Source organism: Citrus clementina, unplaced genomic scaffold, assembly GCF_000493195.1.
Source record: "Citrus clementina cultivar Clemenules unplaced genomic scaffold, Citrus_clementina_v1.0 scaffold_9, whole genome shotgun sequence".
NCBI classification, from domain to species: Eukaryota; Viridiplantae; Streptophyta; class Magnoliopsida; order Sapindales; family Rutaceae; genus Citrus; species Citrus x clementina.
This window is the reverse complement of record NW_006261964.1, coordinates 11939042-11955547: the sequence shown is the minus strand read 5'-3', so window position 1 is coordinate 11955547 and position 16506 is coordinate 11939042. Positions and strand designations below refer to the sequence as shown.

Here is a 16506-nt window from a genome sequence, read left to right as displayed (position 1 = left end):
ATATATTTCCTTACCATTATTTGGGAAAACACTTGCATCAATATGTTAAGAGCTAGGAACTATGCTATATATACAGGCATTAATTTTGTCCTCCCATGCAAATGCAATTTGGCAACTTCTGCGAGCTATATATCAATATATATAACTTATTAAGATGGATCCATTAATTGTCTGTAAGAAATTAACATATATATATTGTGAGCCCTTGAAAATTAATACATTAATTGTCTGTAAGAAATTAATATATATATATATATATATATATATGACAAAATTAAAAGCAGTAATTAATTTCTTCATCTATACAAGCATCCTCTGTATGCGGGTGTCCAGTAGTCTGATCCATTGTTGTCATGATAAGCTTTAGGAGTACACGAAATTGGAACTACACAAAGCCCTCTGCTCCTAAGATCTACCTTTACATCTCCCTTTTCTTTTCTGTCCAGGCTTCCCCATGGGTCCTGAAAATTAATCATAATCGTTGAATTAATATCATGTGTATTCTGTCTCTTTGGCAAAATAATCAAAACCCTCATGCACTTTCAATATATGTATCATTTACCCACTCATAGTTCAAAACCCCCGAAGTTAAGAAAAGAGTCAACTTTTAACCTTTTTTTATGTCTTTTTTTTTTTTTCTCTCTCTCTATGATGTGATCAAACCCACTACTGATCAATAAAAGCTTAAAGATAAAATAATAAAAGATCTAATAAAAAACGAAGTTAAGGGGTTTTCCTTTTCGATCAATTTCTCTTTACTTATTTATTCATTTATGTATCTATTAACTTACCTTGTGTAGATTAGACTTCATGTAAGGATTGCTCAACAGCTGCAAAAGGTAAAATGTGATGGTACTGTTAATCACAAATCAATAATGTAGGACAAAAAAATGTGTTTATATCCATTTTTAAATCTAAGATAAAAATTCTCTAAACCAAAAATCATGTTTAGGTACGGATATTCGTAAGGATTTTGTGCGAACGTCCGCTGTAAAAAGTGAACATCATTTATAATACTGTAAAATTTTTTTACAACAATATAAACCTCAAATAGAAGTTCTCCGGACCCAATTTTCATTCTCATTGTTATTTATAGTTCTTGTTGAAGCTGAAATATTATTGCATGCATGATAGTTGATTTGAATGATAATCTATATCACCTGCACTTGCTCTTGTAGAAACTTAATATATCCAATAGCCTCGTATAACACAGATGCCGTATCAGTCTGAAATCACCCAAAAAAAAAGGTAAATAAATTGATTAAAAAGAAGGAAAAAAAGATTTAAAAGAGACAAATGGTATCAGCGTGGTCTTTGCATTAACCTTCCCAAATGGCGACACAATTTGTTGAAGTGCCGTGATCTTGTCCGCTAGCTTGACTTTTGGTGCCTGAAATTTCTTTTATATTAATAATGGAAGTTTCTATCAAAAGTAAAAGAATAATTAGTGTGTGTGTATGTGTCTGTTTTTTTAAATTTAATTATATTTTCGCTGTTTTATTGTGCTTGCAGTACAATGGTAGGCTCATAATAAAATTAGTTCCAGCCTCATGTTGTTAGTAAGACTATATTTCCGTGCCAATAATTGTAGTTCCTATAAAGTCTCCATAAATCCTAGACTGTGGAATCTATAGATTGGAAACATTAAAAAACATAATATATTATCAGTGATACCTTTGCAGATGAAGCTGTAGAACTCTCAGTCTTGGATTTTTTTACAATTGCCTCTGGATTTTCTTCATATCTTTTCTTCTTTCCTTCATTAGAGATTCCCCTTTCCTTGCCACAGATTCTCATCTGCATGTATGTTAAATTTTGTGTCAGAATGCTGAATCTATTATATATATAAACATTCTCAAATGCTAGCGTTCTCATTATTTTAAATGGAGACATGTTCTTAAGCCGTGTGGTTTAACAGAGTTAAAAATTAACTCTTTTAAATCTCATACCTTAAAAATGTGTCTGCATTAAAAAAAATGGAAACGCTTGCACTAAACAAATACTCCATAAATATATGTGTGTGATATATGTATCACACATAACTCGTTGAATTGTTTAATGTAGTAATAAAATTTACATGACTAGGATTGTATTGTTCATTTTAATAAATGACCTCATTTTACAAAATATCTGGTTGTAAATTATTTTTATCAAAATTTTATTTGTTTGAATTTTAATTTAGGGTCAGGCTACAGCCATAGTTGCACCAGCCGTTGGATCCACTCAAATGAGTGGGGTCTACTTAAATAAGTGGAAATCCAATGGTTGGGTGCAACTGACACGGTACCACAGTTGCACCACAGTTTTATCCTTTAAGTTATATGAAACAAAAATATTATTTTAACTTTTGAAAAGTAAGATTTAACAGTTAAAAGTAAGTAATGACAGTGACATTTTAAATAATTTAAAAAAAAAACATAAACTAACTAATAGACTAAGTAATTAGCGCAAAGCCTACGCACGAAAGAAGAATTTAGTTCTCAAGAAAAATAAAAGGAATAACTTACCGGGGAAGAAGTTCTGAGCCCTTGCTTCTTCTTGCACTCGGACAGAAGATTCAATGATGATTTAAAGCAGGGCTTATTAGGAATATGGATATCAATTAATGGCTTACTTAATCGACTACTAAGAGTTATTGCGTCGGCAAAATTTCTAGCACCATAGTAGTATTTGTTGTCACCATCGTCAGCTTCCACCATTGAACAAGTACTACCATTGAAGCCAACATTATTATATCCGAAGCCATTACTACTAGTAAATGGCTTCAGAAATTCATTTTCCATCTTGAAATCATTATGACCATAATAAGATAGAAGGCCAGAATTTCTAATATTATCACATGTACTTTCAGGATTAATGAAGTGGGGGCCGATTTGTGGGTCAGGTGGGGCAATGGACCAGTGGCTGACCAAGTTTGACAACTTGTTAAGCCTTTCCGTTTCACCACTAGTAGTAGTGATTCCATTTAAATGCTTTTCAAAATTGTTGTTGTTGAAGGATGAAGAGTTTGTTGTGAACTCCCAGTTGCTGCTGTCCATTTTCTTCAAGTAGTCATAGGCGGGATCGAATATCATCCCAGTCGATGATGATATGGTCTTGGACGACAGCGTATTGAGTAGTAAGTTTTCTCCAATTTCTTGATGACTGTTGTGTAAATCTCCATTGTTTCCATCACTTCTGCAAAAGGAATGTTAACTTGTCAAGGCTATGCCTTTGGATATATAATAGCTTGAATTCAATTTATAAATTTAGAATTTGAATTATACTTGTGTATATGATTTTTTTTAAGGTAGGAGTGGAGAAAGCGGTAAAATCAATTTCAACAACCTTCTAACTCTTTTAGAATTTAAACTCGAGTGACCAATGAAGATTAAACCACCTGAAAATTACTAGAAGAAGCCTCTGTAATAATTCCACACATATTTATTAAGAGTTAGAGACCAAACTAGCATTATGATCCATGGTATTATATATATATATATAACCTCAATTAAACCTCTCTCACTTTTCAGACCTTTATATCCATTATAATCACTTTTTTTTCCTTTCCGCCAAAAGAGAGAATTATTCTTCTTTCCACACAATATAATTAAAGCATATATACATACAACTTAAGAAAAAAGAAAAAGAAAAGAAAAGGAAGTTATAATCAAGGAAAATATTGGGATTAACGTTATAGTTATGTTGTTCAGGATAAATCAGCTGAGAATAAATTAAATATAAGTTTAAGACAATATGTCTTTAACTAGTGAACTAATTTTTTAATTTATTTTTTCAATTAACATATAGGCAACTGTTAAGTTACATTAACTGTAACTTATAGCTGACTTAAAATTATTTTCCCACCATCTATAGAAAACTATTTTAGATTGTTAATATGTTATAGCTAATGTAAAATAACAATACCTATATACATATGTAGACTTTCAACATTATTATAAGGTTGAACTTACAAGAAGACATGACTCCAGAGCTGATGATTATCGGGAGCATGTTCACCTATCAACTCATTGGAAGTAGCGGCGCCGACGATGGCGGGTTCGTCGAGTCGGTGAGACGACTCAACAGAGAGGCCGGACTGATTGGAAGCATAAGTAAATGACGTGGAGATGTTGGAAACTTCCTCCTCACAAGAAGAGTTGGAATTAGGGTTTTGTTGTTGGTGCCAAGGGCTGCAGCTAGCATTAGTCCAAGAAGAAAGGGAGCTAGCATGATGATGATGATGATTGTGAAGATCCCACCAATTTGTTGTTGTTAAAGGAGAAGTTGCAACAGAGCTCTGTGTGCTTTCTTTAGCCATTAATTGTTATTTCAAAATGGTTCTATTATTTGGTTTCCTTGCCTTCGGTGGAGATTTCAGTGGAGCATTTAAAGGAGGATTTGTGAAAAATATTTGATGTGGCTGTATGTAGTGACGTACGTGTTTGTTTAACATCTATATCAAATTATATGTGGGGGACAATAAAATATGCATCCTGAAATTTTCCACTTCGGTTCGTGGGGAATTATTATATTTGAAAATGGCCCCAGGTTGAATTTGGCTAATTTGTGGACAAGTTTGTTTAGGGTTTCATATTCTTAATTGGACACTGTACACAGTACACTGCACATATCATTGTTTCTTTTGACGAATATAAAAAAAAATTATAATAATTTCTACAATAGAATAGTATTTATATAACAAGAACATTTCTTTATGAAAAAGAAAACTAAAATACCATGAACATTTCTTTAAGGGCACACTACATTTACCTTTAGTTTTTGAAAGATACCTTTTATTTTTATTTTTTCTTCCCACACATTTTTTTATTTTTTACTTGATAAATATCGCAGTGAAATTGACAAGAATCAAGAAAAATTAAACTGCTAACTCAAGTAAAGATTAGCAAAATTTCTTATGAAATTATTGTGATAATTTCCTAACAATATAATAGTATTTATATAAGGGAGATTGCCAATTTTTCCTATACTGAAATTAATATATATCAGTTACCACCTATTGTTTTCATAATAATCACTAATCCCTCGGTAGCATAATTTTACAATATTACCCTTATTTTCAAATACATTTTTATTCATATTTATTATAAATTAAATAAATCATATAAAAATTTTAAGTACTAAAAATAAGAAATATATGATTCTATATGAATAAAAATTAATCGTACGATATTTTTCTCGTGTTTTTTTGTTATTTTTAAATATTTTCTTATAATAAATATATATTTTATATTCTCAAGATAAATTGTCAAACAATGACCTATTAACCCCTTCTTTTCCTTTAATTTTTTTGGAATTATGGGTTTTTTTTACTATTATGAAACAATATAGAAATAAATGGTATATATTAATTTTAGTAGGGGCGAAAATTAGCAGTTTCCTTTATATAACTAGCAAAATTGTTGGTGCCTAAAAAAATAAAAAAAATCAAAGAACAAAAATTTTAAAATAGCTATATATTCACACACAAGCACAATGAGAGAATATTGCGTGGCTAAATTTTTTTGTATTTAGATATGTAATTATTAATACGTTAGAAAATTTCATTGCAAATTAATTGTTATCACATTCAGCCGCAATTTGGTTCATGGCTAATGGTCGAGAATTTAGCCTCTGTAGTTGGTGACAAACAAATTTGATGGCAAGATACTGCTACACTCTATTACAGTTGCATTCGTGGCTATGGTTCATGTAGCGGGCTGGCCCGGCAAGGAAGGCACATGCAAACTCGTGCTTGTATTGTGTCATGCCTGTTATGTGATTTGTGCCATGTCCTGCAGTGCTTATTTTTTTTGCTTAGATCTGGTCCGGCGCATGTGCCGTGCTGGGTTGTGCCTAAAAGAAAAACACAATAATTTTTTTCTTTTTCTTTACAAGGGTATGCCAAACTAATGGTGTGTTTTTTTCAAGACCATGACTACTTTCTTTGGATCTATAGGCATTTAGTCAAATTTAATAGAAAAGGTTCAAAACTCAAAGTTTATATTCAATAACAACAAATTAATAATGGTAAGAGAATGTAATACTAACTACTAAGTTAGACCCCATGATGATAGAATTATTTTTAATACTTAACAACAAAAACAACGGCAATAATATTAAATTTTTTTAAGGGTTAACTTAATTATTAGCTTGAACCACATAGAATCATAAATCATAATCTATAATAACATTAATGAATACATTTATAAAATTATGATATTTATAATTTTATTTATTAAAATCATGATATCATCTATTAATTTAATAAATTATAAATATAAATAATTATAGTATTTTTAAACTAAGAATTAAATGAAATTTAACGAACTTACCTCATAAAATATATTAAAAGATTCAAGTTATTTGTAAAATCATAAAATTATTTCATTAGAAAGTTTTACTTTAATATACTTTGGCTCACATGCTATTGATGACTTATGGCCACGTGCGAATCCACTAGTAAAACGTGTTAATTTTGGACCTTTTTGCGTGCCCTACTTTTAGCTCTTTTTTAATGAAGTCGTACTTTTAAAGCTCATGTGTCAAAAATTCTCAGTCTAACCCAATCCATTTGTGTGTTGTGTCAAGCCTCATATCTTATCAAAATGTACTTATACTGTGCCGTGCTGTATAGACACATGCCGTACCCATACTTTACTACGTGCTGCCTGACCCATTGACCATCTCTAGGTTTATGATCTTTTATCACGAAACCATATCGTGGTTTTTTTAATTTAGCTATAAAATTGCTATTTCATGGCTAAATAGAAATTTAGGGATCGCAGTCATACTCGCGGGGCCTGACTAACTTCGGGTGAGTGTGAGGCTGTGAGCCCTTGAAAAGCGGAGATTGGGGATCGGGGATACGGTATCCGTTTTAATCCCCACTCCATTTGGGAATTGACTCAAAAATATTCCTGAAGTGTTCACAAATAAGAATTTTCGGGCACGAGGACAAATTCGAAAATTACTTTTAGTTCGAGTTCGAATACTCCGAATTCTTCCTACTGCCATCCTAAACAGAATCTGCCCCTACAATTAATAAGCAATGGAACCACGACAATATGTTATCGTAACTAGAAGGGCTTAGCTGCAAAATTTTAATGACGTGCCGCAATATGTTAAATGGCTAAACAACATTTCTCTTGTAAAACTTTTCCTACTTTATTTACGCTTTCTAAGAATTTGAAAAACTTTCGGGACAAATTCGAGTCCACAAAATTTCCGTCGCCGACTTAGGAGATAAGCATCACAATCAGATTAGTGAGACTTAAAATCAAAATTCTGTCACCTCAAGCAAAGATCAGTCCTTATAAAATCATTTCCGAAATTGCAACCAGTAAATGTCATACAAAAAGAGATATAATATACCAATTATTCAAGATCCGTATTCTGGCTCAAACTTATGTGCCCTGGGTCTTTCTGTTTTCCAATACCTGACCAATCAAGATATGCCACCAAATTTTCTTCGTCGTGATCCCAAGAATTTCTCCTTTTAGACGAAATTCAGCCATGTATACTTATGCTAATTAATTCTTATTAAAGTGGCACTAAAAAAGGGGATTTGCTTTGTGCTCGAGTCTCGTGGCCATATATCTAAATTAATCTTTTGCAGGACCAACCAAACCCATCCAAACATTTAGCTCTCGAAAAAATGCTTTACTAGATAAGAAATTTAATATATACAATCCATCCACACTTTTAGTTGGCCTTGACCTTTTATATTTGATATATATTTTAAAATGTTGTACTTTAGTTAGTTAAAGGCAATTTCATGCTGAAAATTCAGCCATACATTACTAAAGGGTTTTGCTTCATGCAATAAAATTGTGGCAAGTATTCAAACTAGATATGAGCGCCTCTAATTTTGAAACGTTTCTAAAATAAATCTTACAGTGTTTTAGTAATCTGATCATTTTTTCCTCAAGTTTCAAAGCTCATCAAAACCTCCCAAAGTTTGTCTAATATTACTTTTCTCTTGGTGTGTTAATCCAAAATTTTTTTAGGATAAAATAGTAAGAGATGCACTAAGTTAAAAATTAACATATTTTTTGAAGAGTTGATGTAATTATAAACTCTTATGTAAATTGATGTGACATATATAATTGATTAATTGGTTGAGAACATCACATAACTCATATAATTTATTAACACTTTCATTCATCTAATTATGTTATGTCACATCGTCAATGTTTAATTTCAACGATAAGGAACAAGTTTCCTAAGACTTAAATTGTTGGTTCAATCTTCAATAGATGTATGAGTTAATGATAAAAATTAAAAAAATATTATGGGATACCACATCTGAAGTGATTAATTTCGACAAACAACAGGGGGTCTATTTAACATTTTTTTTAAATTGAAAAAAAAAACTAAAGTTAGGTGAATTGGACACACATGAGTGTTGAATGAGATAAGAGACCCATTATTAGTGTTAGTGGCAGCCACTGTCCTATCCTAAACATTGCTTTAACTTTCCGACGAGAAAGCTCCGTTAATGGCGATCGGTTTATCGACACGTGTCAAAAGCAACGCACGAGTCACCAAACTTTTCTTGTTAAAATTAATTATTTGGATGAAATGTGATCGTGCAATTGCACGCGACCCTTTTGAGAAATAATATATTTATAATATATTTGTACATACATTAAAAAGTTGATCAAAGGAAAAGAAGATTGGTAAAAATAATAATTTATAGTTAATTTTATACGGTTTAGTGGTGTTAGTTTGTTTACACATAGCTAGCAAACTTTTAAGAGAATAGAATAATTCATGTTGACCTATATACATACAATCTTACTTTTAATTAATTTAATTTGGTTAAAAGGAGTAATCACACACGGCTTCTCAACTAAAGTTTTATTTATAAATTGCTTGGTGTGAGATTTCTCCACACTTTTAATTACTTCTAGTCCAACTCCACTAGAAATTTGTGGATCCCTTTACTTGGATGCTTAATTACCTTTTAAAATGTCAACAATTCCTTCATTTGGTTAGATATGTGACAAAACTACATATGTTGCACATTTGCATTTATTAGTTGTCATTAATAAAATTAAGTTCACCCTATCAGTTTACGAAATGAGAGACACAAGTTGACGTGACTTAAATTTATTGGTTGGATAAAAATATAAAATAATAAATATAAATTATGTGGATAAAAAATTATTTAATCCAAATAATTAAATTAAGCCACATCAATTTTTAGAAAATAAATTTATATAAGAGTTGATAAATCTATCTTTACTCTTATCAAATTAGTTTGAATTGATAGCAAATACTAAGTTTCGAATTTTGAGTTTTATATACCACTTCTTTACGGGACCCATTAAATATTTTATGGAGATATTCTTCAAAGCTTGAAAAGTTAAATTGAACTGCTTTTTTACAATTTTTTTTCTTAATTTTCTTTAGTTTTTTTTTTAATCTTTTTCCCGCAAAAGGTTCTTTTTTACATAACTTCTACATAAAACCACTTCTTCAAATAACTTGCTTGCCCAATTCAATTTTAAATGCATCCCAGTCTTTGCCAAGTGGATTTAATTTAATGCTTTATGTGCTGAGAGTTCAAAAGATTTCAACATTAGGAGAGGCAACATAATCACCCCACTTTTAAAAAGATCAATTGAAAAGGAAACAAAACAATTTACTATCTAAAGGCTATGAATACTGTCCATTTGTATCAGCCTGACCTACTTTGCAACTTTAGTATGGATATGTGCTTTTTGTTGTCTATTCTTGTGCATTCATCTCCATGTATATAGGTTAAGTCAATTGCATTTCAACTACAATATAATATTAAAAGAATAGATGGTTTTGATTAAATGCAAAAAATTGAAGAGTTGAGTTTCTAACACTCCTTCGAAACTCTTAAGGAAACTCCATTTTTTATATTTATAGTTCTTTCTTTATGAAATTATAAAAAAGACAAAATTATAATGAAGTTTTAATTCAATTTTATTATCATTTAGAATAAATTAATTAATTGCAAATATATTTTTTGGAATAAAATTATTATTATTAGGTAACTTATTTCTTCAATGTTTCAAAATTATATAGGTTTTATAAAAATAAAAATTGATTATATCATATATTAGGATTGAAAAATAGTTAGGGGTTCATAATTTCTAAAGACATTTTCATTTAATTTAATTCATATGTATCCTTTTATGTAATTTCAGTAAAAACATTTCTATGATTACAAAGATATGGTGCTATAAATATATTAAAAGGTTGTGAAAAGCATTGATAATATAACTAAATACTGGTGCTAGTGGGCTACTACTAGGCTCAAGAAAAATCTCAGCCTGACCAAGGCCCCGAGATTGAGCTTTAACCAATGCCACTTGAGTTGGGTTCAGGCCAGGCCTGGCCAAGCTTGGCCCAATTTCATCTATAAAGCCGTTGGCGGAGCCAGTATAGGACCAACTTAGTATACAGGTCACAGCTGGCTTTGGAAAATTTTAAAAAGTAATTTTAATCAATTCATAATTAATTTGATTTTGTGATCATACCCCAGCTCAATATTAAAATTGTTAAATTTCCTATATAATTTTAAAAAGTTTCAAATTTATTTTAAAATTCAATAGTTATTTTGATTCTATAAACATGAATTAGCCACTGAAGACAAAAGAAATTAAAAAAAAACTAAGTAATAATTAAAAAAATGAAATTATATATAAGTTTCTATATATTTTCTCTCATTCTCTTCTTCTTTTTCTTCTTCTTGTTAGTTGTACACATGACTGTTGTATATTTTTGTATTGACAATAATATCATCATATATCAATTATAAAATATGAAACTTTGCAGCAAAAATGATAATCAATAAAATCTATCAATAAACACTAATAAAATATAATATAATTGTAATTTCGTATATTATTATTTAAATATTTTGAAATTATATTGTATATTTAAAAATAAATAAAAGTTTTAGATAAAAAAGATCTAATTAAAGTACACAATCCATGGAAAGCGTTCGGAAAAGCATGGACATTCCAATTACGTCGGCAGTCGACCGTTCAACTAAGAAGACAAAATTCCGGGAACAAGGGGAGGATGGGGATAACCCCTTGCCTCCATCTTTTGCAGATATTGTGATGAAGATGCAAGCGAGGTCTGAGAATGTGCTATTTGGTAAGACAGAGGATTGGGATTTGGAGGAGGATGATGTTATCTTTCGGGATGAGGAACCTATGCCTTTTATTGCTTTTTCTAATAGAGTCCATGAACGGCTGGCGCATCCATGGGAACACTCCGTGGTGGTTAAGATTTTAGGGCGGAACTTGGGGTATCGCGTTTTGTTGACTCGTTTGAAGTTGATCTGGAGTGCCACTAAGGGTTTTACTGTGGTGGATCTTGCTCAGGATTATTATTTGGTCCGGTTTTCTAATGAGAGAGACGTGGAGTACGCTCTTACGGAGGGTCCGTGGACAGTCATGGGTCAATATTTAATCGTTCAGCAATGGTCACCGTCTTTTGATGTTGCATCTAATAAGATTGAGAAGATAGTGGCCTGGATCCGTCTTGCGGAGATGAATATACACTTCTATCATAAGAACATCATTAGACGCTTGGGAGAAATTGTTGGCCCTGTGGTAAAGATCGATCACAAGACGGTGGAAGCGCAACGAGGGAAGTTCGCTCGGATCGCAGTTGAGATTGATCTTAATAAACCATTAATTTCTCAATTTAACTTTGAGGGTAGAATTCAACGGGTGGAGTACGAGTATTTACCTACAATCTGCTTTGACTGTGGTAAGGTAGGTCATTACAAAGATGCTTGTCCGGATAGTGCTAAAGTTATTCCTCCTAAGCAAGTACTTCCAGTCCCGCACATGGTAGCGGAAACACAGGCAGCTGTTGAGACGGAGTTGGCTGGTTGGAGTGAGACGAAATTTGGGTCGTGGATGGTGGTGGTTCGAAAACCTCGGGCTAGGAAGCTCAATGCAAAAGGTATCCCGAAAAATATGGTAACAGGGCACCAACGCCCTATTTTTCAGGATTCTCGTTTTGGAATCCTAGATTCTGTCAACGAGGAGGAGTCTATCCCTGATTCTACAGCAAAAGCAGTAAGCCCTAACCATGATGAAGTCATGCCCGCTTCGACGTCATTGGCGTTTCGAACTAAACATCCCAAAAAGAAAAACCATAGCCATCCTTATAGGAAAATCCCCACCCGATTGGACTCTTCACCCTTGTTTCTAGAAAATCCCATTTCTAATGAAGGAAAAATCAACACCAATATCCAGATTCGGTCCAAAAGCTCTATCCCTACATCCAGCCTTAATAATAGCCCCATTGCCATGCAAGGCATGCTTGCTCAAACTGGAAACCTGAGTGCCAACCCCAACGGTGTCCCTACTCTTATGCATGGCATGCATGAAAATTTTAATGACCACAACACTACTTTCCCACATGATCCGCATGCCAACCAATCTCCCATGCAAGACATGCATGTTATTTCTAGCTCCAGAATTCCCATGCACGTCCCCACATCCTTAAACCCCCTTCATCATAGTGCTGTGTCCTTTCTTAAAATTCCTAAGCCTCATAATCTAGATAAAGCCCCTTCCTCATCTAGAACTACCCGAGGTATTTCCCTAGCGGAGGGGCATGATAATTATCTGGATGGGGACCCGCCTGATAACTTTGTTTTTGAGGGCGAAAACCATTGCAGGGAGTTGGATGGGGATCAAAGCTTTTATAGTGCAAATGGAAAAGAGGCGTCTGTTTCTAATGAGGATGATTCGGTTGTGGCTGAGTCGGCCATGGATATAGGAGCTGAGTCAGTGGGGTTGTCTCAGTGAAGACCCTTCTCCCTTAAATTTATCTTTATGTGTAGACAAATCATGTTTTGGAATACCCAGGGTGCCGCGTCACCTTTATTTCGTCGTACCTTTTCTGTGATGGTGAAGAATTATCAGCCCTCTATGGTTGTCTTGTTGGAACCTCGAATTAGTGGCCTAAAAGCTGATGTTTTTATTAAAAAAAGTGGGTTCAATAAGTCTCATCGTGTGGAGGCCGAAGGTTTTTCAGGTGGTATTTGGATCTTGTGGAAGGATATCTTCGATGTAGAGATTATTCGGAATCATACTCAATTTATTCACCTACGGGTTTCACATAATAACCAGCTGGTTTCCTGGATTACTGCTATTTACGGCAGCCCCATCATTAACATCCGAAAGTCCCTTTGGAGCGCTTTGGAGCTATTAGCCTCGTCGGTTCAAGGCCCCTGGCTTTTGGGGGGAGATTTCAATACCATTTTGTATGACTCTGAAAAGAAAGGGGGTTCTCCGACTGGGTTGGGAGCTTGTAGGCTGTTTCAAGCTTGGTTCCACTCTCGGGGAATGCATGATCTGCACTTCCATGGGCCGCGGTTCACGTGGTCAAGAGGTACTCTCTTCAAACGCTTGGATAGAGTTATTTGTAATAATGAGTGGGTTCAGCGGTTTGCAGATTACACTGTCCTTCATTTACCAAAATTATCTTCGGACCATCGTCCCATTCTGGTTAAGTGTGAGACTCGTGCTTCTAACATCTCCCATGACCGTCCTTTTCGTTTTCAAGTTGCGTGGCTTACGGATAATAAGTTTAGTAAGTTTGTTAATGAAGCTTGGAATAAGGAGCTTACTTACAACGATGCTGCCAAAAGCTTCACGCTCAGTGCCTTGGAGTGGAATAGGCTCGTGTTTGGAAATATTTTCTGGAGGAAGAAAAGGTTGTTGGCTAGGTTGGGAGGTATTCAGCGGGCGTTAGAGGATTACTATTCCCACGGGCTGATTGATCTTGAAAAACAACTTAGAGCTGAGCTGGAGGAGGTTTTGAGCAAGGAGGAAATTATTTGGCTTCAAAAATCTCGCCAAGACTGGTTGTGTCTTGGGGACTGCAATACCACATATTTTCATCAAAAAACTACGTCCAGAAGGTGTCGTAATAACATTGCTGCTGTTCAAGATGACTCGGGAGGTTGGATTTATGAAAAGGAGAATATTAAGGAATATGCTATTCAGTACTTCTCCTCACTCTACAATTGCGAGCATCGGGATTTTCAGCCGTACTCTCATCCGAGTTGCTTCCCTGTTATTGAGGATGCCTTACTTTTAATGCTTCAGAATCCAGTTGAAGACGAGGAAATAAAAAACACTGTCTTTGGCATGCATCCTCTGAAAGCCCCCGGTCCCGATGGTTTCCACGCCATTTTTTATCACTCTCAATGGGCTACAATTGGTCCCTCATTCTGTAAGCTAGTTCAGGATGTCTTCAAGAATAAGTGTATTACTGGTGAGTTGAACTCCACTCTTTTGGTCCTTATTCCGAAGGTTGAGAACCCCACCTCTTTGAAGATGTATCGCCCTATTTCCCTGTGCAATGTGGCTTACAAAACCATTACGAAAGTCATTGCTAATAGACTCCAGACGATTTTACCTCAGTTGATTGGTTCTCATCAAACCAGTTTTGTTCCGGGAAGGCATATTACTGAAAACATAGTGATAGCTCAAGAGGTAGTGCACTCTATGCGTAGAAAGTCTGGCAATAGAGGGTTTATGGCTATAAAGGTTGACTTGGAGAAGGCCTATGATAGACTTTGTTGGGATTTTATCAATGAAACTCTTTGTGAAGCTCGTATTCCGCCGGACCTTATTCAAGTGATTATGGCTTGTATAACATCTGCCTCTATGCGGGTTCTCTAGAATGGGGAGAATACAGAGTCTTTTAAACCTTCTAAAGGGGTCCGTCAGGGTGATCCTTTATCCCCTTATCTCTTTGTGCTTTGTATTAAAAGACTCAGTCATGGGATCCTTAATGTTGTTGCCGCGGGGAAATGGTGTCCTATCACTCTGTCGCGAAATGGTGTCCCTTTGTCCCACCTCTTTTTTGCTAACGATCTTCTTTTGTTTGCTGAAGCCTCTACTGAGCAGGCTAGTGTTATTTCGTCTGTGTTGGACTCATTCTGTTACATTTCTGGTTCGAAGGTTAATAAGTCCAAAACATTAATACACTTCTCCAAGAATGTAGGTGATCGCGAGGCTAGTGCTATTTCGAGGATGCTTGGGTATTCGGTTTCTAACGACCTTGGAAAGTATCTGGGAGTTCCTCTGCATCACTCTAGAGTTTCCAGTGGTATGTATCAGGAGATTATTGAAAAGGTTGAGAGAAGGCTTTCGGGATGGACGGCTTTTCACTTATCTCTGGCAGGCCGTATTACTTTGGCTCAGTCAGTCTTTCAAGCTATCCCCATCTATGTGATGCAAACAGTTAAGCTTCCCAGTGGAGTGCGTGACAGAATTGACAAAGCTTGTAGAGGCTTTATTTGGAGTGGTGTCTCTCCGCAGCAGAAGCTCAGTATGGTGAGTTGGCGGAATGTTTGCAAGCCCAAATCTATTGGTGGCCTTGGTTTTAAATCGTTATCTATGATGAATAAGGCGTTGCATATGAAACTGGCTTGGGGTTTTATTTCCTCTCCCGAGAGTCTTTGGGTTACAGTCTTGAGAACAAAGTATGGGGTTGCTAAGGACACCCTTCCCGAAACTTTGCACACTCGCTATGGTTCTCATCTTTGGAAGTCTATTGGCACAGTTTGGAGTGAAGTTCTTACTAGCCGAAGGTGGTGTTTAGGCAATGGTGAGTCTGTTCGGTTTTGGTGGGACCTTTGGGTTACGAAAGATATGCCGTTGGCGACCTATGCCATGGATACTATTCCTGTTAATATCCTTGATTGTAAGGTGTCGGTTTTTATAAAGAATGATGGTTCTTGGTGGTGGGATCAGTTCGAGTATTTACTTCCCAATAACATCATTCTTCAGATTGCGGTTGTGCTTCCTCCTTCTTCCATGCATGGTACGGACACCTGTTTTTGGACTCACTCTAGAACGGGGTTGTTCACTACTAAATCGACTTATTTAATGCTCGCTAGATCAAGTTTGGTTATTGAGGATTACCGCTGGAGGTCTGTTTGGAGGTGGAAAAGTCCTCAAAGTGTGCGTATCTTTCTTTGGCTAGCTTTACAGGACCGTTTGAAGACCAAAACTGAATTGGCTCAGCGTCATGTTCCCATTTCAGAGGCTTGTGATCGTTGTGGAGCTTCAGTCGAGGATACTCTCCATGTTCTCCGTGATTGTATGGTCGCCAGGACTTTTTGGCTCAAAATTGTCCCTTTGGAGAAGCGACAATCTTTCTTTAACTCTAATCTCTCAACTTGGTTATGTGGGAATGTGGAGGACGTGAGTAGAAGTCAGAATATCTCCAATTGGTCGGTTTTCTTTGGTATTGGAGTTTGAAGGATTTGGTTCTGGCGAAACCAATTTGTTTTTAACAAGGCTTCTATGGATCCTACGGCTTTATTAGTGGATGTTTCCCTGCGTGCTGAGGAGATGAGCAAGATTCACAACCATTGTTTGGTCACGAGAAAGTTAAAGATTGAGAAGTGGATTCGGTGGCACCCTCCCGATTGGCCTTGGTGTACTTTAAATACTGATGGGGCTCATAAGGCCAATGGTGTTTCTACTGCTGGTGGCTTAA

At 34.9% G+C, this 16506-nt stretch overlaps 1 protein-coding gene across 1 annotated transcript; it reads right to left on the bottom strand.

Moving 5' to 3' along the window:
* Positions 1 to 296: 296 nt before the first annotated feature.
* LOC18033110 (transcription factor bHLH111) lies at positions 297 to 4300 on the bottom strand. The gene is made up of 7 exons (XM_024190908.1): positions 3954 to 4300; positions 2508 to 3177; positions 1675 to 1797; positions 1325 to 1390; positions 1161 to 1226; positions 792 to 830; positions 297 to 461 (listed from the first exon to the last, which is right to left on the bottom strand). The coding sequence occupies exons 1-7, from the start codon at positions 4298 to 4300 to the stop codon at positions 297 to 299; spliced, it is 1476 nt and encodes a 491-aa protein (XP_024046676.1).
* Positions 4301 to 16506: the final 12206 nt, after the last annotated feature.